The sequence below is a fragment of the Rhinoraja longicauda genome, chromosome 14, assembly GCF_053455715.1.
Source record: "Rhinoraja longicauda isolate Sanriku21f chromosome 14, sRhiLon1.1, whole genome shotgun sequence".
NCBI lineage: Eukaryota > Metazoa > Chordata > Chondrichthyes > Rajiformes > Arhynchobatidae > Rhinoraja > Rhinoraja longicauda.
In genome coordinates this window covers 38,413,966-38,438,648 of record NC_135966.1, presented here as the reverse complement: position 1 = coordinate 38,438,648, position 24,683 = coordinate 38,413,966, and the positions used below count along the sequence as shown (strand labels likewise).

Here is a 24,683-nt window from a genome sequence, read left to right as displayed (position 1 = left end):
CTTCACTTTGATTCATAGTGATACAGCGTGGAAACAGGCCCTTCGGCCCAACTTGCGCACACATTGACCAACATGTCCCATCTACTCTACTCCCACCTGCCTGCGCTTGACCCTCTAAACCTGTCCTATTTATGTATCTGTCCAAAACTCAACAATAGTACCTAACCCAACTACCTACTCTGGCAGCTCATTCCATATACCCACCATCCTTGTGTATAAAAGTTACCCCTCAGGCTCCGATTACATTTTCCCCCCCTCACCTTAAACCTATGTTCTCTTGTTCTCGATTCCCCAACTCTGGGGAAAAGACCCGATCTATTCCTCATGATCTTGGTCACCTCTATAAGATTATCCCACATCTTCCTGTGCTCCAAGGAATAGAGTCCTAGCCTACTCAACCTCTCACTGTAGGTCAGGCTCTCGAGTCCTGGCAACATCCTCGTAAATCTTCTCTGCACCCTTTCCAAATACCCTTGACAACATCTTTCCTGTAACATGGTGGTCAAAACTGAACACAATACTCTAAACGTGGCCTCACCAATGTCTTATAAAACTTTAATATGACCTCCCAACTTCTATACTCATTACTCTGACTGATGACGTCCAATGTGCTGAAAGCCTTCTTGACCACCCTATCTACCTGTGATGCCACTTTCAAAGAAAGAATGGTGTTGATGAAAAATTGATATCAACTAGAAAACAGAAGTTGAAAGTATCCAATGAAATGTTATTTTATTTAAAATTTCACAAAATATGACAAACATAAGTGGAGCATGGAATAAATAAAACTGAAATCAGTCATTTCAATCATGGAACATCAACATCAATGGTTAGTCATCAGACTGATTCCATTTGATCAAAATAATCAACCTGAAAGGTAAATCTTTAATGGTTTATTTCATTCAGTAAAGTGTTTTTCACCAGAAATATGATGCATGCACTAACGTTTTTGGCTTTTGTGAAAGATTACACGGGGTGAACCAATAAAGAGGCCAGTTCATTTTTCTCGGAAGAGATCACCTGACAATGCAGTTCTTAAGACTGTTTATAAGCAACCTCTTAAAGATAAATCCACTGCAAGTTTCTTGCACCGTAGATAGAGGGCAGAACAGAGAGACAAAACCCGTTTCATTTTGTAAACAGAGTGCATTTCAACGAAAGATAATGGGTTCTCTGAACTGCTTTCCAAATGATCAAAATGGTTTATAACCAATAAGCATTTTGAAATGCAGTCATTAATTTAATGTGGGAAAATCTGCAGCCAATTTGCGCATAACATGTCCCACATACAGTGACAGGTAATGGCCAGATTATCATTCATTCTAGATTAGGCATAAATGTTAGCCAGGACACTGCATTGCTTTTAGAAGGGATGCCATTGAAAGTTTTGAATTTGAGGTGAATCGTCATGAAGAAATTCATACATGTCACAGGTAAACCGGTGAGAACTGTTGTGACTGGATTAAGTGATTTATTTTTACTGCCACGTGGTACAGAACTGGCTTTGAATAACCATAAACAAGGAACTGCAGATGCAGGTTTATACCGAACATAGACACAAAGTGCTGGAGTAACTCAACTGGTCAGGCAGCATCTCTGGAGATGATAGGTGATGGTTCAGGTAGGGACCCTTCTTCAGAAGTCTGAAGAAGGGTTCCCGACCAGAAATGTCACCTATTATTTTTCCCCAAAGATGCTGCCTCACCTGTTGAGTTACTCCAGCACTTTGTGTCTATCTTAGGTTTAAAAATCACCCAGGTACAATCGATATCCTGCAAATGCATCTTGGGAGCTTTAGTAACGTAAGAATGTGACATTTTCCCCTCATCTTAAGCAATGGTACATTGTTCTCATGAGAGACTGAATGTGGTTCAAAATATATTTTCCTTTCATATAGTCATGTGATAGGAGCAGAATTAGGCCATTCGGCCCATCAAGACTACTCTGCCATTTAATCATGGTTGATCTATCTCTCCTTCCTAACCTCATTCTCCTGCCATCTCCCCATATCCCCTGACACCTTTCCTTGCGAGTGTTTACATTGGTTATAAAGCATGAGATCACATTATGTGTTTTGTTCCAAATACCGACTCACAACATATTTAGTTTGAAAAGAACGTTTAGAAATTAAAAATTACAACTGAATTATTACAGTTCCGTAGGCCATTCGGCCCACAGAGTGTCTGGCAGCTGCTCATAGAGCATTCCCATCAGATCCATTCCCCTGCTCAAATGACATTGACCATGATCTTACTGTTTGCTATTCACATCCCCTTTCTCATGGTAAGGATTTACTATGCTAGCAGGATAAATCATTCAATAATTAATGTTTTCCCAGCAATGCCATCTCCTTTAAAACAAACACATGTAGGAAAACAAAGTGGGCAGAGAGCATTAACACAGCAATTCACATAATTAAATACAAAGCACAGCAGCAAGCTCTTAGCACAAAACACAGAGACTCATAAAATGTGCCCATATTATTTATTTTTAACTTACTGACCTAATGTAATAACTACAACCTGAGGAGAGATTTGGGAGATTGGTGACGGTGTGGGTAGCTAGTGTAGGCAGGATTTAGGACTCATTTGTTCATGAGCAACAATTTGTGTCAGGGGAGGATTATGTACTCATTATAAAGACTAGTTTGTGTGTGCTTGTTGTTTAGACAGTAACAATGGACATGTTGTCAATTTGGGAACATGAGAAAAAGGAGCAGAAGTAGGGTGTTTAGCCTCTTGAATTCGCTTCACTACTCAAAAGATCACGGCCAATCGTACCTCAATTACCTGATTTGGGTAAAATTCCGTTCAGTTCAGGAATGTGCTTTAGATTGGAGAAACAAGGAACTGCAAGATGCTGGTTTACACAAAAGGACACAAAGTGCTGGAGTAACTGCGGGGGAAGAAAGCTGGGAGGGATGAGAGGCAGGGCCAAGCATGGCAGGATCACCTATCTATGTTCTCCAGAGATGCTGCCTGACCTGCTCAGTTTACTCTAGCATTTTGTGTGCTTTGGAATGGAAATCTGCCATTCTGACCCAGTCAAAGAATGGAAAGTATAATGAAGAACGCAGAAAGCTACTGAGCAGTGTGGAGAGAGAAAACTCTGTCCCTTGTTCCACACTGTACCTGAACTGCTGAGGGCTCCCACCAGTTCCTGTGTTAAAGTCAAGTTTCCAGAACTTTGCTTTTGAAAATAAAGGCTGAGATATCCAGTTCCGCTTTCCAATGTTCTGGTTTTAAATTGGCAAAAAATATTTTTTGCTCGATAGAACTCTCATGTGGGACATTCACCGCTGTGACTATCTGAATTCAGGCCCACCTCCTGACTTAGACTTGCTCGACAGGTTCTGTATAAATCCATCATCAAGCATCTCTTTACTTTAGACTTTAGGGATACAGCATAGAAACAGGCCTTTGGTCCACCAAATCCGTGCCAACCAGTGATCATCCCATACACTAGCACTATCCTACACACACAAGGGACAATTTACAATTAACAGAAGCCAATTAACCTACAAACACGCATGTCTTTGGAAAGTGCCAGGAGACCGGAGCACCCGGAGAAAACCCACGCAGTCACAGGGAGAACAAACAAACTCCTTGTAGACCGCACCCGTAGACAGTATCAACCCCAGGTCTCTGGAGCTGTAAGGCAGCAACTCTACTGCTGTGTCAATTCTTAAAATCTTTCTTACTGTGCACTCTGAAAAGGCCTCTAAACGGCATATTATTCGTGCTGATCAACATAATGGCTCTGAACTGACATATTTGTTTCACAAAGATGCTCAAGTATCAAACCTCATTTAAAATTATCCTAAATCGACATCAAGGGAAAAGATTGGCTTCCATGCATATCAGCAATAAAGAAAATTAAACTTTCCATATGATTGACCGGGGCATTATGAAAGCACAAATGAATAATTTAGTTCCCTTGCAGCAATCGAAACCTATTTCTGTCTATACGGAGACTTATTTATCATCAGGTGAATGCATTTCTAAAAATAAATAATTGTTTATTGGAGTCCATCATCTTCAGGGAATCTTCATCTGAACACGATGCATTAAAGTCTCTATCATTTGTTGGCTGGGAAGAGTATGCAAGATAACACAAGCAGGAGGAATTACTTCTGGTTTTCATTCTTATATGGTGAGTAGATTTAAATCAGCCATTGAAATAAATTGGACATACATTATCAATGCTTCATTGTGATCAGTTATAAGAATAATGCCACAGCTGGTAGAGTTTCTGCCTCACAGTGCCAGAGGCCCAGGTTCGATCCTGACCCCGGGTGTTGCCTGTGCGGAGTTCATATGTTCCCCTTGTGACCACTTGGGTTTCCTCCCACATGTCAAGGACATGTGGGTTTGAAAGTCATATATCCTCTGTAAAATTGCCCCTATTATGTTGGGATTGGATGAGGAAGTGGGATGACATAGAACTAGCATGAACAGGTGACTGATGATTGGTGTGAACGTGGTGGCCTGACGGGCCTGTTTCCATGCCGGATTGCTAAAATAACACTCCAGGAAAAACTAGTTTAATTTAGTTTAGTTTGGAGATGCAGAATGGGAATAGGCACAGGCCCACAGAATCCAAAACTGTTCACACTAGTTATCCTACTACACACAAGGGGCAATTTACAGAGGCGAATTAACCTAAAAGCCAACTCGTCTTTTGGATGTGGAGTTCATTTCTACTAGAATATTGCTGAGACGTGCCCTGCCATTTGTTATTTTGCTGAGAGCTGACTGAACCTGAACATATTAATGGATGTGGCAGGGAAGATCAACTATCATTGGACAAAATTTAGTTTAGAGATACAGTGCGGAAACAGGCCCTTCGGCCCACTGAGCCCGTGATGACCAGCGATCCCTGCACATTAGCGTTATCCTACACACATTAGGGACAATTTTTTCACATTTATACTAAGCCAATTAACCTACAAACCTGTACGTCTTTGGAGTCGGGGATGTAAGTGAAGATCTCAGAGAAAACCTACACAGGTCAAGGAGAGAGTGTACCAACTCCGCATAGACAGCACCCGTATTCAAGATCAAACGCGGGTCTCTGGCACTGTAAGGCAGAAACTCTACCGCTGCGCCACCGTGCCACCCGTAAATCTGCAACTGTTTGCTTAACTGCTGCAGAAATTTGAAACAACCCTCTCAGTTGCATGAATCATCTTCAAGGCTGATCCCATCCATTGGGTTTCATCACAAAAGATATTTACAACACAAGTGCACTCTACATATTAAGTTGCCAAGTATCACAGTCACCCATTGCTGGATCACAGATTCACCATATTTAAAGCAATTAATTCTCCACTTCTAAGGTACTGCAATAAGTTTCTCAATTATGTGATATTATAAATTGAAGAACATCTTTTTCTCCCTGAGTAAGTAGTCCTCTCTTCTCTTTCGCTTACTCATAATTTAATCAGATAGCATTATTTATGCAATTGAAGATTGATTTAGACATTTGAGATACAGCGTGGAAACAGTTCCTTCAGCCAACCGAGTCTGCGCCGACCAGTGATCACCCCGTACAATAGCGCTATCCGATACACTAGGGACAATTTACAATTTTTACTGAAGCCAATGAACCTACCAACCTGTAGCTCTACTGCTCCATCTGCATTGGTCCCATCTCCCTCTAAACCTTTCCTATCCATGTACAATTCAAACCACTGACTGCATTTGTAACATCACTCACAACCACGAGGACTCCATACGAATGAATCATTCTCCCTTATGGCAGATTTCCCCAGAGGTATTACCGCAAGTTACTCTTCCCTGCTCATAGAATCAAAGGACTGAATGGCCTGATGCTGTTCCTATTTCTTGTTGTGTTTACTACAGTGCAACTTTAGAGTTAGCCTTTGTTTGACAAGGACTAACATAATCTTATGGGCCACATGATCTATTCATATTCAACATGTCATTCACAACATATTGCTATTGGGCTTTTTTAGTTTTATCATTGAGTGATAACACTCAACATTAGTTCACTCAGAAAGTACATATGATGCATGACATGTGTTGAAAGGCATTTTAATTTTGTCTTATCAGTCTTGACAATGGCCAGTCCGTTAATATTGATAATGGTCTCCTCAATAAATCCTTGGTGTTTTTCATTGAATTCTTGTACAATCTAAATATCATTTCTTTGAAAGGAAATTAAACTAGCAGCATGCAATCAAACGCTAATGTTCCTTAAAACACAAAATGTTGTACATTCTAATAATGTGCACAAAACAAGCAAAAGATTGTCAAGATTCTAGCCTCTTATTTTATAATTTACTAAGCTATATTTTGTACATGGTATTTTTTTCATTAAAATAATGTTCAAACTTCATTAATTTTCATTAAAATTTCACGAAGAAGAAATTTGATCCACTAAAAAAATATGTAGCCTGCATGTTTAATTGCTGTAAATTCAGTTTGGAAATACAGTTGTCTTATTTCCTTGCCAGTCTCAAAACTGGAAAGAATCAGAATGGATTTTCCAAGGTCAACATACTTATTTATTCCCTCCCCCCCCAAAAAATCATTATTCTGGGGTTTCGATAAGTCTAACATAAACATTTTTTGCATTGTCAGTGAAAGTCTCTCTCCTCAACCCACTGCTCGGTAATCTCCCATTTAGTTGTTGATATCGTTTCAGAATATCTTACTGTTGATGACGGTCATTTATTGGAGAACCTGTTGTTTTCAATTTGCAATGTTTTAGAATGAGGATTATCAAAATCAAAAAACAAATCAACTCAAACAAAATGATCTGGGCACCAAATCAATACAGTCCCAATATTCAGTCCACATGTATCATTGCACTACTTGGAAAGCAACCTGAGAAATAATTACTTGTGGCTATTAGGTCCATCCAATTACCGCAGGTCATTTGTTCTTTACTAGACTCTATTCCATTCAATCACGGCTATGTATTTTCTATCATTGTTTGCCTAGGTAGTGGTTTTCAATGGATCAGCAACAAAAATGGGGCTCGTTTGTTAAGGCAACCCAACTCTACACATCATGATCGCATCATAACTGCACTCATTTGCACCATAAATAGACTTGCCTTGTTTTGGTCTTGTATCACTTGATTTCCAATTCGAACCAAAGCCTACTCATTTCAGTCTTAAATTTTGTCATTGTCTTGGGAATCCATTCCTGACTAATAAAGTAAATGGGCTGAACAGTGGCGATGGGAAAGAAGTTTGAGATACATTGAAATAAGACTATTTAGTCTTATTCACAATACACTCACCAGCTCATGATATTGAATTCACCGAATCCCTCTCCTGAGTGGAAATCTTCCCTATTTCAATTTTATTTCTAAATATACTGTAACTCCAGAACTTTTATCCTTACTCATATTTATAAACTTTAGTGCTGAGCTGCCATCCAATTCCCCCTTTAAAGTGGGGTTTGAGTAACTGATATAACTCCAGCAATAAATTTTATTGCCTATTTTTCCCATCTCTCCTTCAGCAGAACTGAACTTATGACGCGGTGTGTAAAGTGCTGTCATTTCTCTATAGTGTGACTGACCAGAGATGTATTTCGACGGAACAGTGTTTGTGGTAGAGATATTTAACGTGTTTTGTAACATTTCTTGATTTGGTACGTAAGCGACTGAGTTTATGATTACAAACCCTCGATTGCCAATGATCTCCTTCCAAGGAAAATAATTTTCCTGTATCTACCGTATCAAATCCTTTCAATATTTTAAGGACTCAAATCTTCATCACAATCCCTAACAGTTAAAGGAATTTACATTGTGAATGGAACCATCAGGTGAAATGGGGTCCCAATGAAGCTCTACCTTGAATTGCTAATAATAACATTGTAAACTGCTCCCACCAATTTCACTTTTTGATGGGCTGATCTCAATAAAGTTGACGTCCATTATTTAAAATAAAACGATCTCATCGACCACTTGAGAACTATTAACATTGTCCAATTGTTTCTTAAGGTTAGAAGGACGTTTGCAATCAAGTGTATCAAGTCTGTACCTGGAATTTAGAAATACTACCCAAAGTATGTCAAAGAAGTGCCTGCATTTCTTAAATTAAAAGGCAGTATGGAGTTATTCATTGAGATATAATATGGGGGTCAGATTGCTTACATAGATAATATTATTTGTTTACATTTAAACCAAAGCAAGACGATCAAGATCCCTTTCTACACTGAATCCTCCAAATGCAGGTGTTCTTTGCAATGGTTTGTAATAAAGACACCACCCAAATTCAGCAAAGGATCGGGGTGGGGTGGGGAGGGGGTAGTATCTATTTTGGTGACTAGAATTATAAAGTCAAGCATGGAAACATAGCAAAAGCACACGCTAATCTGTCCACTCTTGCTAATCCATCCACAGACATCGTCAAAGAGACACCTGAGCAAACTCAGGCGAGCATTGCTCCTTTCCATTTGCCACCCCTACGAACCTGTTTAGCAACAAGTGTCCTGAAAGCAATGTTACAATTTAAGAAAAGAAAGACACTGGAAAACTGTTTACAGATACTGGTGATGAAGGAATTTGAGCTGATGGGTGATCTTATTGAACGGCAGGGACGGCTCAAGGGTTGAATGGCCTACCCCTGCTCTTATTTCTTTGGATTATGCCATTTAGTGAGACTGAATTGCTACTTCCTACAGGTTTCATCAAGGTGTGTGAAAGGGCTGCCGAGTCATTAAACCCCTTGTGTAAATTATCATTCCTCTATTTCCCACACGCTTCCGTGTCCATTATGATTCCTTGGAGTAGCTATCTTCCTCGTCGCTGATGTGAACTTTCTCCTCTGATAGACCACTCTCGTCGATGTTCTCCAGTGAGGAGGCGTGCTGCAGCAATAGGTCTGACAGGCTGAGGCTGGGCAGGGTGTTCTGCTCCGGGTAGATCCAGGGCTTGAAGTGTGGGTTGTGTTTTTGCTTCCATTCAGGATACTTCAGACATGCTTTATAAATCCGTTTCATGGCCTAAATGACACAGAGACAAAACTTTTAACGCACGGTTGATGGAAATTAAACTTTACTTTAGACTTTGGAGATACAGCATGGAACCAGGCCCTTCGGCCCACCAAGTCCACTCTGACCAGTGATCACCCCATACTCGGTGGTGTAGCGGTAGAGTTGCTGCCTTACAGCGCTTACAGTGCCAGAAACCTGGGTTCGATCCCGATTATGGGTGCTGTCTAGGGAGTTTATAAGTTCTCCCCGTGACCACGTGGGTTTTCTACGAGATCTTCGGTTTCCTCCCACACTCCAAAGAAGTACAGGTTTGTAGGTTAATTGGCTTGGTATAAATGCAAAAAACTGTCGTTAGTGTGTGTAGGATAGTGTTAATGTGTGGGGATTGCTGGTCGGTGTGGACTGTTTTCGAAGGGCCTGTTTCTGCGTTGTATTTCTAAACTAAACTAAAACAACCATAGGTGGTATATGATTGAAAGTTGCTGTTTTCTGATCTGAATCTTTTGCATTTAAAAACATTTAAAAGCAGCAGCTCAAGGTGAATAGTGATGTAATAAATAGTTCTGTTCTGCAGATGGTGACGTTGAGACAAATCAAAGCCTCCTTTTGTTACAGAAACTCGGAACTGCAGATGATGGTTGACCAAAAAAGACACAAAGTGCTGGAGTAATTTAGCAGGTCAGATTGCATCTCTAGCGAACATGTGTTATCCTTTTGTTAAAGATAGACACGAAATTCTGGAGTAACTCAGCGGGTAAGACAACATCTCACAAGAACACGAATTATCCTTTTGTTAAAGATAGACACAAACTGTGAAGTAACTCAGTGGGTTCCTGAAGTTGTCTGCTGCCTAACCCGTTGAGTGTCGCTAGCATTTTGTGTCCTCCAGGAATGCTGCTTAACCCGCTGAGTTACTCCAGCACTTTGTGTCTGTCTATGATATATTCCAGGATCTGCTGCTCCTTGTTATTACATTTATCCTTTTGTTATTTTGGAAATGAATACTGGTTTCATCTTGTTGAATTTCAAAGTGTCTCCAGATCAGTTCAGCAGAAGGAATCACCATAAAGTATACCGCAAGTTTAAAATAGATACATTACGTACCTTAGGAGCTACTAACTGTGAAACTCTATTCACAACCCATTTTGGTAACGACCCTGAAAAACATAGAGCACCATTTAGTAGAAACAAGATGGTGAATTTAATCATCCAGTGACAATTCACAGCAGCAATCTCAAATACGTTCCACATGCTCATGTCCGAAATGAAATTAACCTGCTGGCAAAATAATTGTGGAAAATTGAATTAGAAAAGCAATAAGTTGGAAATTGTAATTAAAATCTGTACGCCTTCCCTGCACTTTGATTTAGTTGTGGGCATAAAGTAGAAATATAAAAAAAGGCCAACTATCTGCAAGAAAAAAGAACACAACAGATTATTAAACAATAATACCAGTTCTGATATTGCTCAGTATGAAACAAGGAACTGCACATGCAGACGCATGGAACTGCTGATGCTGGGTCCTGAAAAAAAAGACACAAATTGCTGGAGTAACTGAACGGATCAGGCATAATCTCTGGAGAACATGGATAGGTGACGTATTGGGTCAGTACCAAGGATTTCAACTTGAAACGTCACCTGTCTATAGTCTCCAGGGTTGCTGACTGACCCGCTGAGTCACTCCAGCATTTCGTGTCTTCTGATGTTGGTCAGTCCGTCTCAAAAATGTAACCTCTGACATATGAGAATTGTGTGGAAAGGGACAGTTTTGTGTTTCTCTATTAGTTATTCAACAAGATGAAGGTTGTCTGGATTAACAAACCTGTTTGTCTGGATTAACAAACATGTTTCAAAATACAAACTGCTGGAAAAATTGCGGGTCAGGCATCATCTTTAGAGGGAAATGGAAAGACTTTTCTTTGTGGGGAGACTGCAAAACAAAATGTGGGAGGCAAAGGTTTGCCTTACAAACGTTGCATTACAAGGTTTGAAACTTGGCGATCAGTTTCAATTTTGAATGTCTCTCAGTCAGGTGGATATGAATGATACGTAATCAAAGGGTGCTTCACTCCTTTGGTAGATTGGATAATTGGTTGGTTGGGAGGCACAGTGGCGCAGCGGTAGAGTTGCTGCCTCACAGTGTCCTAGTCCCGGGTTCGATCCTGACCATGGGTGCTGTCTGTGCGGAGTTTGCATGTTCTACCTTTGAGTGCGTGGATTTTCTCCGGGTGCTCTGCTTTCCTTCCACATTCTAAAGACAAGTGGGCTTGTAGGTTAATTGGCTTCTGTAAATTGTCCCTGGTGTGTAGGTGATCACGGTCAGCACTGACTCCCCGGGCCAAAGGGCCTTTTTCATGCTGCATTTCTAAAACTAAAACTGCCTGGTGGGCAGTACTTCAAATAACAGCGGATCCACTGAGAACGATGTGTTTTTAGTTTAGTTTCGAGATAGTGCGTGGAAAAAGGCCCTTCGGCCCATCCGAATCCTCGCTGACCAACGACCCCTGTATACTAGCACTATCCTACACACTGGGGACAATTTACAATTTTTACCAAAGCCAATAACCTACAAACCTGTATGTCTTTGAAGTGTGGGAGGAAACCGGAGCACCCGTAGAAAACCCACAAGGTCACGGGAATAAAGTATAAACTCCATACAGACAGCATCGGTAGTCAGGATCGAACCCGGGTCCCTGGTGCTGTAAGGCAACGTCTTTACTGCTGCGCCACCGTGCTACAGCCCTGCTTGCGACCGCGGATATCCAGACCAGACCATCCCACACATGGTGAATGACTGCTCACTGAGGCTTTTCCCTGGTGGCATCAAGGCCAACCACCCAGCAACTGCTGCCCTGGCCTGGATGTCTACCCTTGACCTACAACTTTAGGCTGTGCACGCCTTACGCAAGAAGAAGACGAAGAACCATACCACTGTGTGGCCAATGAATTGCAGTTGGGATTGGGTCTATGACTGACACGTGGTCAGTGACATCTTCACGTCTGCTGATGAATTGAAGAGAGGATTGATATACAACAGCAAAAGACAAAGTGCTGGAGGAACTCTGTAGGGTCCCAACCCAAAATGTCATCTGTCCATTTCCTCAACAGATGATGCCTGACCCGATGAGTTCCTCCAGTACCCTGTGCTTTGTTCAAGATTCCAACACCTGCAGTTCCTTGTGTTTGGATATATAACAGAGTGGGCGACAGTTCACTGTACAACAACGCCTGGCCAGGTTGATCCTGCAACTCCCACCCAGTGGCACCACCAGGACAATGGACTTCTATGGCCACGGGAAGACTCTACACATTTTTAACGACGTTGGACATCAATCATACTGCACATTTCTAACAACGTTGGACGTCAATCATCCAAAATGGTGCCGGAAATTTAGTTTAGTTTAGAGATACAGTGTGTCAGCAGGCCTTTCTGGCCCACCGAGTCTCCTCTGACCAGCGATCACCCCGTACACTTGCACTACCCAACACACTAGGGACAATTTACAACTTTACTGAAGCCAATTAACCTACAAACCTGTATGTCTTTGGAGTGTGGGAAGAAATCAGAGCAATCAGAGAAAACCCACGTGATCACAGGGAGAACATGCAAACTCCACACAGACAGCACCTATAGCCAGGATCAAACCCGAGTCTCTGGCACTGTAAGGCAGCAACTCTATCGCTGCGACACTGTGCTTGCCTAATGCGGCGTTTTTTGTATATGGCGTATTGTCTCTGTGATCTACCATTCCAACACCCTTGTACTTAAGTCAGACCTCCCAACATTTGTTTTTTCAAATTCAGAATTTTGATGACCAAAATTCAGAATTTTACATCAAAATTCATAATATGGAGCATAATGCAACTTCTCAGCAAAAAAAAAGTATGCATGCCAAATGTGCGTACGCATTGCGCTACATTCACGTGTGAAAAACGACTATTATTTCAAACAGTCTGTAGTCCTTGGACTACATGTACAATGTCAGGCCTATCATGAGTATATTCTACTATTATAGAAAGGTTATTGCACAGAAATCCTTTTTACAACAAAGAAAAAATTGTTTTGTTATGCTTTTTCTATTTTGCTTTTTCCTTACACATCCCAATTCTCTTGGTATTGAATAAAAGAACAATGGTCATAAAATGTATGACTAAATTATGAAGAAAGAGTTTCATTTAAGAAACTGCACATACCTAATTTAATTGAAGACATACTTTCTCCAGTGGACTTCAACAGCAAATCACAATGGTCCATGTCCCCCCCAACCCTACTCCACCCCACAGGTGGGGACCAGCATTCTGGCAGGTGGATTTGCCACTGCTACACGGGTGGGTTTAAACTAAATAATGTGTGTGGGGGGGGGGTGACAAATGGGATAGATAAGGATGGAGTTGAAGGGAACGAGAGTATAGGAAAAGTTAAGAAAGACTCCAGAGTTAACGGGACAGAAAGCTCACGAAGGGATAGGAGAGTATGGCCAAGTGCAATAGGAATCGATGTGAAAGGTGAGGTGAGTAATGGATTAAAAGTATTATATATGAATGCGAAGTATAAGAAATAAAGTGGATGAGCTTGAGGCTCAGTTAGAGATTGGTAGATAGGAAATTGTGGGGATTACAGAGACATGGCTGCAGGAGGATCGGGACTGGGAACTGAATATTCAGGGTTATACGTCCTATTGAAAGGACAGGTAGGTGGGCAGAGGAGGTGGGGTAGCTCTGTTGGTGAGAGATGAAGTTCAGCCCTTTGCGATGGGTGACATAGGGACTGACGATGTGGAATCACTGCGGATAGAATTGAGGAATTGTAAAGGGAAGAAGACACTAATGGAAGTTATCTGCAGGTCCCCAAACAGTAGCCTGGATATAGGGTGTAAGTTACAGCAGGAGTTAAAACTGGCATGTGACAAAGGTAATGCCACTGTGGTTATGGGGGATTTCAATATGCAGGTAGACTGGGAAAATCAGGTTGGTTCTGGACCCCAAGAAAGGGTGTTTATAGAGTGCCTCCGAGATGGATTCTTAGAGCAGCTTGTACTGGAGCCTACCAGAGAGCAGGCAATTCTGGATTTAGTGATCCAATGAACCAGATTTAATAAGGGAACTCAAGGTAAAGGAACCACTAGGTGTAGTGACCATAATATGATTAGTTTTAATCTGCAATTTGAGAGGGAGAAGGTTAAATCAGAAGTGTCAGTGTTGCAGTTGAACAAAGGGGACTATGAAGGCATGAGAGAGGAGCTGGCCAAGGTCGACTGGAAAAGGATCCTAGCAGGAATGATGGTGGAACAGCAATGGCATGAATTTTTGGGCATAATCTAGAAGATGCAGAATCATTTCATTCCAAAGAGGAAGAAAAATTCTACGGGAAGAAAGAGGCAACCGTGGCTGACAAGGGAAGTTAGGGATGGAATAAAACTAAAAGATAAGATGTATAACATAGCAAAGAATAGCAGAAAGCCAGAGGATTGGGAAACTTTCAAAGGACAATAGAAGGTAACAAAAAGGGTAATACGGGCTGAAAAGATGAAGTACGAGGGTAAGCTAGCCAAGAATATAAAGAAGGATAGCAAAAGCTTCTTTAGGTATGTTAAGATAAAAAGATTAGTAAAGACAAATGTGGGTCCCTTGAAGGCAGAAATGGGTGAAATTATTATGGGTAACAAGGAAATGGCAGAAGAGTTGAACAGGTACTTCAGATATGTCTTCACTAAGGAAGACACAAACAATCTCACAGATGTACTAGAGGACAGAGGATCTAGGGAGCAGAGGAACTGAAATAAATTTTCATTAAGCGAGAAATAGTATTGGGTAGACTGATGGGACTGAAGGCTGATAAATCCCTAGGGCCTGATGGACTGCATCCCAGAGTACTCATGGAGGTGACTCTAGAAATCGTGGACGCATTGGTGATCATTTTCCAATGTTCTATAGATTCAGGATCAGTTCCTGTGGAATGGAGGGTAGCTAATGTTATCTAATTTTTCAAGAAAGGAACGAGAGAGAAAACTGGGAATTATTGACCAGTTAGCCTGACTTCGGTGGTGGGGAAGATGCTGGAGTCAATTATTAAAGAGGTAATAACGGCGCATTTGGATAGCAGTAAAAGGATTGGTCCATATAAGAAAATAACTGCAGATGCTGGTACAAATCGATTTATTCACAAAATGCTGGAGTAACTCAGCAGGTTAGGCAGCACCTCGGGAGAGAAAGAATTCCTTCTCTCCCGAGATGCTGCCTGACCTGCTGAGTTACTCCAGCATTTTGTGAATAAAAGGATTGGTCCAAGTCAACATGGATTTATGAAGGGGAAATCCTGCTTGACTAATCTTCTCGACTTTTTTGAAGATGTGACAAGTAAAATGGATGAAGGAGAGCCAGTGGATGTGGTGTATCTAGACTTTCGGAAAGTCTTTGATAATGTCACACACGGGAGATTGGTGGGCAAAATTAGAGCACATGGTATTGGGGGTAGGGTATTGACATGGATAGAGAATTGGTTGGCAGACAGGAAGCAAAGAATAGGAATAAACGGGTCCTTTTCAGAATGGCAGGCAGTGGCGTGTGGAGTGCCGCAAGGCTCAGTGCTGGGGCCGAAGCTATTTACAATATATATTAATGATTTTGATGATGGAATTAGAAGTAACACTAGCAAGTTTGCAGATGACACAAAGTTGGGTGGCAGTGTGAACTGCGAAGAGGATGTTAGGTGGTTGCAGGGAGACTTGGACAGGTTGAGTGAGTGGGCAGATGCATGGCAGATGCAGTATAATGTAGATAAATGTGAGGTTATCCACTTTGGCGGCAAAAACAAGGAGGCAGATTATTATCTCATTGGTGTCAGATTAGGTAAAGGGAAAGTGTAAAGAGACCTGGGTATCCTTGTTCACCAGTCACTGAAAGTAAGGGTGCAGGTACAGCAGGCAGTGAAGAAAACTAATGGCATGTTGGCCTTCATAACGAGAGGATTTGAGTATAGGAGTAAAGAGGTCCTTCTGCAGTTGTACAAGGTTGTGGTGAGACCACACCAGGAGTATTGATTGCAGTTTTGGTCTCCTAATTTGAGGAAGGACATCCTTGCAATTGAGGCAGTGCAGCGTAAATTCACGAGGTTAATCCCCGGGTTGGCGGGACTGTCATATGAGGAAAGATTGGAAAGACTGGGCTTGTATTCACTAGAGTTTAGAAAGATGAGGGGATCTTATCGAGACGTATAAAATTATAAAAGGACTGGACAAGCTAGATACAGGAAATATGTTCTCAATGTTGGGGGAGTCCAGAACCAGGGGCCACAGTCTAAGAATAAAGGGGAGGCCATTTAAAATTGAGGTAAGAAAAAAATAATTCACCCAGAGTTGTTAATTTGTGGAATTCTCTGCCACAGAAGGCAGTGGAGGCCAATTCACTGGATGAATTTAAAAGAGAGTTAGATAGAGGTCTAGGGGCTAGTGAAATCAAGAGATATGGGGAGAAGGCAGGCAGGCACAGGTTATTGATTGTGGAGGATCAGCCATGATCACAATGAATGGTGGTGCTGACTCGAAGGGCCAAATGGCTTCCTCCTACACCTATATTCTATGTTTCTAACTTCTCTCTGTAAAGCAAGATAAATCCTGCAGTAAAAAGAACCAGTTAACTGGGGAATGTGAATTCTGTCCACAAAGTGAATCCTCATCATGTATATTAATGTGGGCAACAGGCTTGATGGATGAAATAATTGTACCACAACCTCCACACTGTTGTACTTTATGAATGTGTTAGATTTCAACTATAGGGAGTGGTTGGATACACTTTGAAGTTAGACACAAAATGCTTGAGTAACTCAGCAGTTCAGGCAGCATCACTGGAGAAAAGGAATAGGTGACGTATCGGGTCGAGACCCTTCTTCACACTGAGAGTCAGGGGAGAGGGGAACTAGAGATATGAAAAGGTACAAAGAACAAAAGAATGAAAGGTATGAAAATAAATCAAAGCCAGCAATGATAATGCAGGAAAGGTGGAGCCCACAATGGTCCATTGTTGGCTGTGGAGAAGGTGATAACGAGTTCAATGACTACGGTGGGGGAGCGATGGAGAGAGAGGGAATGAAAGGGTTATTTGAAGTTGTAGAGACTCACTGGTTGTAAGCTGCCCAAGTGAAATAGGAGATACCGTTCCTCCAATTTGTATTTGGCCTCACTCTGACAGTGGAAGAGGCCCAGGACAGAGAGGTCAGTATGGGAATGTAGAGGGGAGTTAAAGAGTTTGGACACTGGGAGATTGCATAGACTGAGGTGGACTGGGCGAAGGCGTTCAACGAAACGATCGCCCCTTCTGCGCTTGGTCTCTCCAATACATGGGAGTCCATACCTTGAACAGCAGATACAGTAGATGAGGTTGGAGGAGGCGCAAGTGAAGCTCTGCCTCACCAGAAAGGACTGTTGGGGTCCCTGGACAAGTTGAGGACTTGGATTGTTTATTCTCGAATGTCGCAGGTTGAGGGGAGACTTGATAGAAGTGTATAAAAATATGAGAGGCATAGATTGGGTTGACAGTCAAAACCTTTTCCCCCAGGGCAGGAATGTCCAACACTCAAGGGCATGGCTATAAGGGGGAAAGTTTAATGCAGATGTGATGGGGGAAAGTTTAATGCAGATGTGAGGGGGGAAAGTTTAATGCAGATGTGATGGGGGAAAGTTTAATGCAGATGTGAGGGGGGAAAGTTTAATGCAGATGTAAGGGGGAAAAGTTTAATGCAGATGTGAGGGGGGAAAGTTTACTGCAGATGTGAGGGGGAAAGTTTACTGCAGATGTGAGGGGGAAAGTTTAATGCAGATGTGAGAGGGGAAAGTTTAATGCAGATGTAAGGGGGAAAGTTTAATGGAGATGTGAGGGGGAAGGTTTAATGCAGATGTGAGGGGGGAAAGTTTAATGGAGATGTGAGGGGGAAGGTTTAATGCAGATGTGAGGGGGGAAAGTTTAATGCAGATGTGAGGGGGGAAAGTTTAATGGAGATGTGCAAGACCTGTATTTTATACAGAGAGTGGTGGGGGCCTGGGATGCACTGCCAGCTGTGAGGGTGGCGGCAGATACAATAGAGACATTTAAGAGGCTTTTAGATAGGCACATTGAAGTGAAGGGAATAGAGGGATATGGAACGTGATCAGGCAGGTGAGATCAGTATAACTAGGCCTCATGTTTGGCGGAAACAATGTGTGCCAAAGGGTCTATTCCAGTGCTGTACTGTTCTACCGAAGCTTTCTGTCTATTACATTTCAATTTAACAGAGTAGACTCACCCAAACTTATAAATTGAAAGTCTCAGAGAAGCCGACGCCAGGCCAAAGATCATTAACTGTGGAACTGAAACCTTTACTTTGATATTTATTAAACCATAGGAGAAATACTCCAATGGGAAAAGTTCTCATTTTGCACTGCCTGCTGCTTTGTTCACAGCATGAACAATGAATCACTTTGAAAAAGCAACAACAGTTATGCAGAGCAGCACCAACAGCTGGCAGAATGCCAAGTTTCCATTAAAAAAAGATGAAAGACCAATTAATTTATTTTTGGCTGGTGTTTGGTCGATGCAGATTGCTGGCCAGGTGTTCTGTAAAACCCGCTACCTTGATCTTCCACAAAGAGGTGAGATCAGCCTAATAAATCCCCTATTCCCCCACCCTTCCCTGTACCCCACATGGATATGCAACCATTTCTCCATTGCCCCTTCCCTCTGTCCCCGTCCACCTATATGCCTTCCTCTGGATCACACCTCTGCTATCCTTATCTCATGCTTTCTGTCTTTTCATTTCTGTCTTTTGTCCAACCATCTGCCAAAACCTCACCTGTATCTACCTATCACTTGCCAGACTTTCTACTGCCCCCACCTCTCCTACAGCTTTCTTCCCCCCCACCACAATCAGGTTGAAGAAGGGTCCCGATCCGAAACGTCGCCCATCCATGTTCTCCAGAGATGTTTATGAAGCCGAGATTCCAGCCTGGTTTGTTGCACCCCATGCAATGTCATAAACCAGAATACAAGTTGTGAATGTGAAAAGGCCATTCAGCCCAAGGCATTTCTATTAATATAGCAGCAAGCAGACACAAAAAAAGTGCAGATGCTAAAATCTTGCACATGTAATGGAATACTGTAGCTTAGCAGCATCTGTGGAGAACATGGATCAGGTATGTTTTGTGGTCAGGTCTAAAGAAGGGTCCCAACCTGAAAAGTCGCTTATCCAGCATCTACAGAGATGCTGCCTAACCTGCTGAGTTACTCAAGCACTTTGTGTCTTTTGTTTGTGTACCAGCAACTGAAGTTCCTTGTTTCTACACTCTCCAACTCCTTTGATGGACAGTGTCTCCTGTTCCCTCTGCCCTGTGCTCATTCGTTAGCCTGGATTGTACAGTGAAGGATAATTGAGACCGAAATATAATATGCTAGCAATTAATATTATATGCTCAGGATGAATTTCATCTGCTAAGAATCTATTCTCCATCTCCCAATCTACCTCCTTGTGGCCTTTCAGTTCCAGCTTCTAACCCCCCTCCCCGCCCCCTTTTCCATCAGTCCAAAGAATAGTCCTAGCCCAGAACATCGCCAATCCATTCCCTCCCCACATGCTGCCCGACCCGTTGTGTTCCTCCAGTTCCTCCTACAGAACTTTCTAAACGTGTTAAAGGTCACCGTCTCCATTTTCCCTCTCAGAGGGTATTCCACACCCCCACTCAACTTTGGATGAAATTCGTTTAGCTCAACTCCTTCTATGAACTAACTTAAGTCTGAAGTTAATATAAATTATTCTGAAGAAAGGGCCCGACCCAAAACATCACAATCCATTGCCTCCACAGTTGCTGCCTGACTCGCTGAGTTATGTTGTGCTTTGCTCAAGATTCCTGCATTCCAAGGTTCCTTGCATCCTCAACTCCAGCATATGTCCCCTCAGTTATTGTCAACTATGCCAAGATAAATGCACCCAACCTGCTCCCTCTATCCAAGACCCTCATAATTGTCTAGATCTCAATTGTACCTCTATTTCATTGTCTCGTGCGCAATTATCAATGCTTCATCGTCCCAATGTTCCCAATGTTGGGGGAGTCCAGAACCAGGGGCCACAGTTTAAGAATAAGGGGTGGGCCATTTAGAACGGAGATGAGGAAAAACTTTTTCAGTCAGAGAGTTGTGAATCTGTGGAATTCTCTGCCTCAGAAGGCAGTGGAGGCCAATTCTCTGAATGCATTCAAGAGAGAGCTAGATAGAGCTCTTAAGGATAGCGGAGTCAGGGGGTATGGGGAGAAGGCAGGAACGGGGTACTGATTGAGAATGATCAGCCATGATCACATTGAATGGCGGTGCTGGCTCGAAGGGCCGAATGGCCTACACCTGCACCTATTGTCTATTGTCTATCAGTCACAAGGACAGTCGCACAGTAGCACCAGTTGAACAGCTGCTGCCCTCTACTGCTGGAGAACCCGGTATGATCCTGACCTCGGGTGCTGACTGTGTAGAGTTTGCACATTCTACATATGACCACGTGGGTTTCCGCCAGGTGCCCTGGTTTCCTCCCACATTCTGAATACGTGTGGGTATGTCAGTTAATTGACCTCCGTAAAGTTGCCCCTAGTGTGTAGGGAGTGGATTAGAAAGTGGGATATCACAGAATTAGTGTGAACGGGTGGTCCATGGTTGGTGTGGATTGGGTGGGCCGAATGGCCTGTTCCCACGTTGTATCTTTAAAACTGAATTGTCCTAAATCCAGTCAACAAGTTTAATTAACTGAATTCAGCTCAATGAAGTCAGTTCCAAATGTGCATCACATCTGGACATTCACCTTGAGAGCAAAAACGCTTCTAGCTCCACCTAGAGGTAAGCAAATAGATAACCAAGAAGCACATGGAGTGCTGGAGTAACTCAACGGGCCAGGCAGAATCCTTGGGGAGCATGTATAAGCAATGTTTCAAGAAGGGTCTCGATCTGAAACGTTACATATACATTTCCTCCAAGGATTCTGCCTGACCCGTTGAGTTACGGACCTGAAACGCCACCCATCCATATTCTCCAGGCATGCTGCCTGGCCTACTGAGTTACTCCAGCACTTTGTGTCCTTCTTTGTAAACCAGCATCTGCAGTTCCTAGTTTCTGCAGATTGAAAACACACAATCTCAATGGGGTTAAGGGAGCTGGGAGGTTGGGATGCAGGAAAGATAAAGTAATTGCCAACGAAGCAGCCTTGTATGAGTAAAAGAGGGAGGTAAACTTTAATGGACAAAAAGTATTTGTAAATATAAAAATATGGTATTTCCAACTGCAGTCCACCAGATTTAGGCAGTGTGGCATTGGTTGCGGGAAAGTGAGAAGTGAATTTCCATCTGCACCTCATGATATAAGTTGGGGTGATTGTCAGCGTGATGGCAGGACAGGGTTTAACGGCATGTCTTGTCGAGCACAGCACAAACCTGCTACCTTTACCACCAAGAAGGGTAATTGGTGAACGGATGGTATTCTAACTTCCTGCCTCGGTGGCATAGTGGTAGAGCTGCTGCCTTGCAGCGCCAGAGACCTGGGTTCGATCCTAACTATGGGTGCTGTCTGTACAAAGTTTGTAGGTTCTCCCCGTGACTTGTGTGGGTTTTCTCTAGGTGCTCCAGTTTACTCCTGCACTCCAAAGACATACAGATTTTAATTGGCTTGGTAATATTGTAAATTGTCCCTTGCGTGTGTATGACAGTGTTAGTGTGCGAGGATCACTGGTCGGCATGGACTCGGAGGGCCGAAGGGCCTGTTTCTGCACTGTTTCTCTAAACTAAACTAAACTAAGTATGGAAACAGGCCCTTCAGGCCACCGAGTCCACACCGACCATCGATCATCCATTCACACTCGTTCTTTGCTATCCCACTTTCTTATCCACTCCCTGCACACTAAGGCAATTAACCTACAAACTTTCATGTCTTTGGGATGTGGGAGGGAAATGGAGCGCCGAGAGGAAACCCACGCAGTCACAGGGAGAATGTGAAATCTCCGCACAGACAGCACCCGAGGTCAGAATCGAACCTGGGTCTCTGGCGCTGTGAGACAGCGGCTCCACCAGCCGCCCCACGGTGCAAATCAAAAAATATTTAATTTGCACTTCCCTTTTTCATTTATTCATTGTTATTAATATTTATTGATTTGAGTTAGAAAATAAAAAAGACACAATTACTAGGACTGTGTCTTTGCTACCACCTGTGTATATCAGATAAACAGTAGGTGTACCGCCTACAAATTTCCATTTTTAATCACACTGTACGACTCATGATGAGAGTTTCCCATAAATGCCGCACAATCAGAAAAAAACAATTACAATGTCTGAAGTCAAGTCAAGTCAAGTCAAGTCAATTTTATTTGTATAGCACATTTAAAAACAACCCACGTTGACCAAAGTGCTGTACATCAGTTCAGGTACTAAGAAACAAGCATACAATAGCACACAAACATAACAGCACATACATAAACAGTTCACAGCACCCCCTCAGAGGGCCTCAAATGCTAGGGGGTAGAAATAGGTTTTGAGCCTGGACTTAAAGGAGTCGATGGAGGGGGCAGTTCTGATGGGGAGAGGGATGCTGTTCCACAGTCTCGGAGCTGCAACCGCAAAAGCGCGGTCACCCCTGAGCTTAAGCCTAGACCGCGGGATAGTGAGTAGCCCCAAATCGGCTGACCTGAGGGACCTGGAGATAGAGTGGTGGGTTAGAAGATTTTTGATATGGGGGGGGGGGGGGGGGCAAGCTTGTTTAGGGCTTTGTATGTGAAGGAGGGTCCCAACCTGAAACACAGGCAGGTGGGACTAGTGTAGATGGGACATCTTGGTCGGCGCGGGCAAGTTGGGCCGAAGGGCCTGTTTCCATGCTGTATGACTCTCTATGAATCTATGAATAAAACAGTTCCAGCACCTCCCTGGTAAGTCATTTAGGGTTGCTGTATTGTTTCTGTTAAATGTAAATTATGGCTGCACTGTTTGTCCTGTACGAGGGTTGCCAGGGTGTGACAGTTGTTGAGACCGGCACACAAGTAAACAGATGGTAAGAGATAGAGTGTGTTCTTGATTAATCAGCATTTAGTTTACTGGCTGGTGGGTTAACTATGCACTGCCTCAAAGGACAGTAATATTTGTTTTAACAGGTCTTCAATTCCAGATTAGAAGCCCATCTGCAATGATTAAGGCAGGACTACATTAACTACAGGAAGAGTACAGCAATAGCATTTTAAAAGTGATTAAACTTTGGGTTTTTTAAGCTTGTTTACACACCAGTTCTTTATCCTAAAATCATACTTCTGTAAGTTCGTATGCAAACCTTCGTAAACGGAAATGCGTGGTTTTAACATGCAAGTGTGTTTGAGAAGCTATAAAAAGATGACACAGGAAGGGAACTCTCGATTAAAGAAGTATAACCAATTAGTTAAATAAACAAAAAAGAAATAACCTAGCTACTGTGCAACTCATTTGGTGCGATGTATTATGTTTTGCATTTTCCCCAGGTTTGAACCATTTAATGGAGTTAATGTCTCCCTTCAATTAACTTGGACGGGATGGACTGGTAAAAGGAAAGTCCGTTTAACTCATCTGATAAAGGTGTTTATGGTTTAGGACCATGCAGGAATCTTTATTTTAGTAAGGGCTGAAGTGCCTGAAGAGTTGTATGTTTTAATTCCACCAGCAAGAGTGGATGCAGAGAGGATGTTTCCAGCAGTGGGAGAGTGCAGGACTAGAAGGCTGAGCCTCAAATTTAAAAAAACGTACCTTTAAAATGGAGATGTGGAATTTCTTTAGCCAGAGGGTGGTGCATCTGTGGAATTCATTGCCACAGCCGGCTGTGGAGGCCTATTTGTTGAGTACTTTTAAAACAGTGATTGATAGGTTCTTGATTAGTAAGAGTGTCGAAGTTTATGGAGAGAAGGCAGGAGAGTGGGGTTGTGAGGGAAAACTAGACCAGCCATGATCAAATGGTGGAGCAGATTCGATGGACTGAATGGCCGAATTCTGCTCCTATGTCTTATGATCTTATGATTATTGTGTGATATAATTACATCAGGTATTATTTCAAAACAGATGTCTGGTCCTCTAAATAAAGGCTGGCTAATAAATCAGGATGGGTGCATATCAAACCAGGCTTTGACGTCGTTGGTAAGGAATGTCGGCTGGTGGTGTGATGGTCAACCTAACAAAGGTCAAACCTGCGAGTCAAGATAATCTGCTAATCATTTGGGAACAGCAGCAAAAATACCCCAGACCCCATTTCTTCCCTTGTCATCGGGTACTGAGTACCTGCTAGGCACTGGTCATCTTCCAAACACAATTCCCAGACACCTAGCTGAAAGCAAGTACATGCAGCTCACGTTTTACACATGCTTGATTTATGCAGTTTTGCAATAATAATTACTACCAAAGTTTAATTTACGTGCTCCTATTTTCAGAATAACGTGCTCAAAGTTATGCCTGTCCAACTTACACATCAGCTTTCAAAGTTATCTTGTAAGTTCAGTTTTGCTTAACAGAAAGTAAACTCGACTACCTGCAGCAATGGGCTATATGTTTAAATGCTCTGACAGTTAGGATAATGCTTTTCATGTAAAGCTTTTGTTTAGTTTGGAGATACAGCAAGGAAATGTGCCCTTCAGCCCACCGAGTCCACGCCAACCATCAATCACCCATACACTAGTACCAGTTTACACACCAGAGACAATTTACAGAA

The 24,683-nt window shown here is 42.5% G+C and overlaps 1 protein-coding gene across 2 annotated transcripts in view; it reads right to left on the bottom strand.

Annotated features, from left to right (window-relative positions):
- Positions 1–773: 773 nt before the first annotated feature.
- Positions 774–24,683, bottom strand: part of stard15 (StAR-related lipid transfer (START) domain containing 15) — a 108,333-nt gene continuing 84,423 nt past the window's right edge. For both annotated transcript variants that reach the window (XM_078411735.1, XM_078411734.1), the window contains exons 6-7: positions 10,080–10,132; positions 774–8,984 (exon numbers count right to left, since the gene is read on the bottom strand). In XM_078411735.1, coding sequence (XP_078267861.1) covers positions 8,754–8,984; positions 10,080–10,132 — 284 coding nt within the window. In that variant the 3' untranslated portion in view covers positions 774–8,753. The remainder of the gene's footprint in view (positions 8,985–10,079; positions 10,133–24,683) is intronic.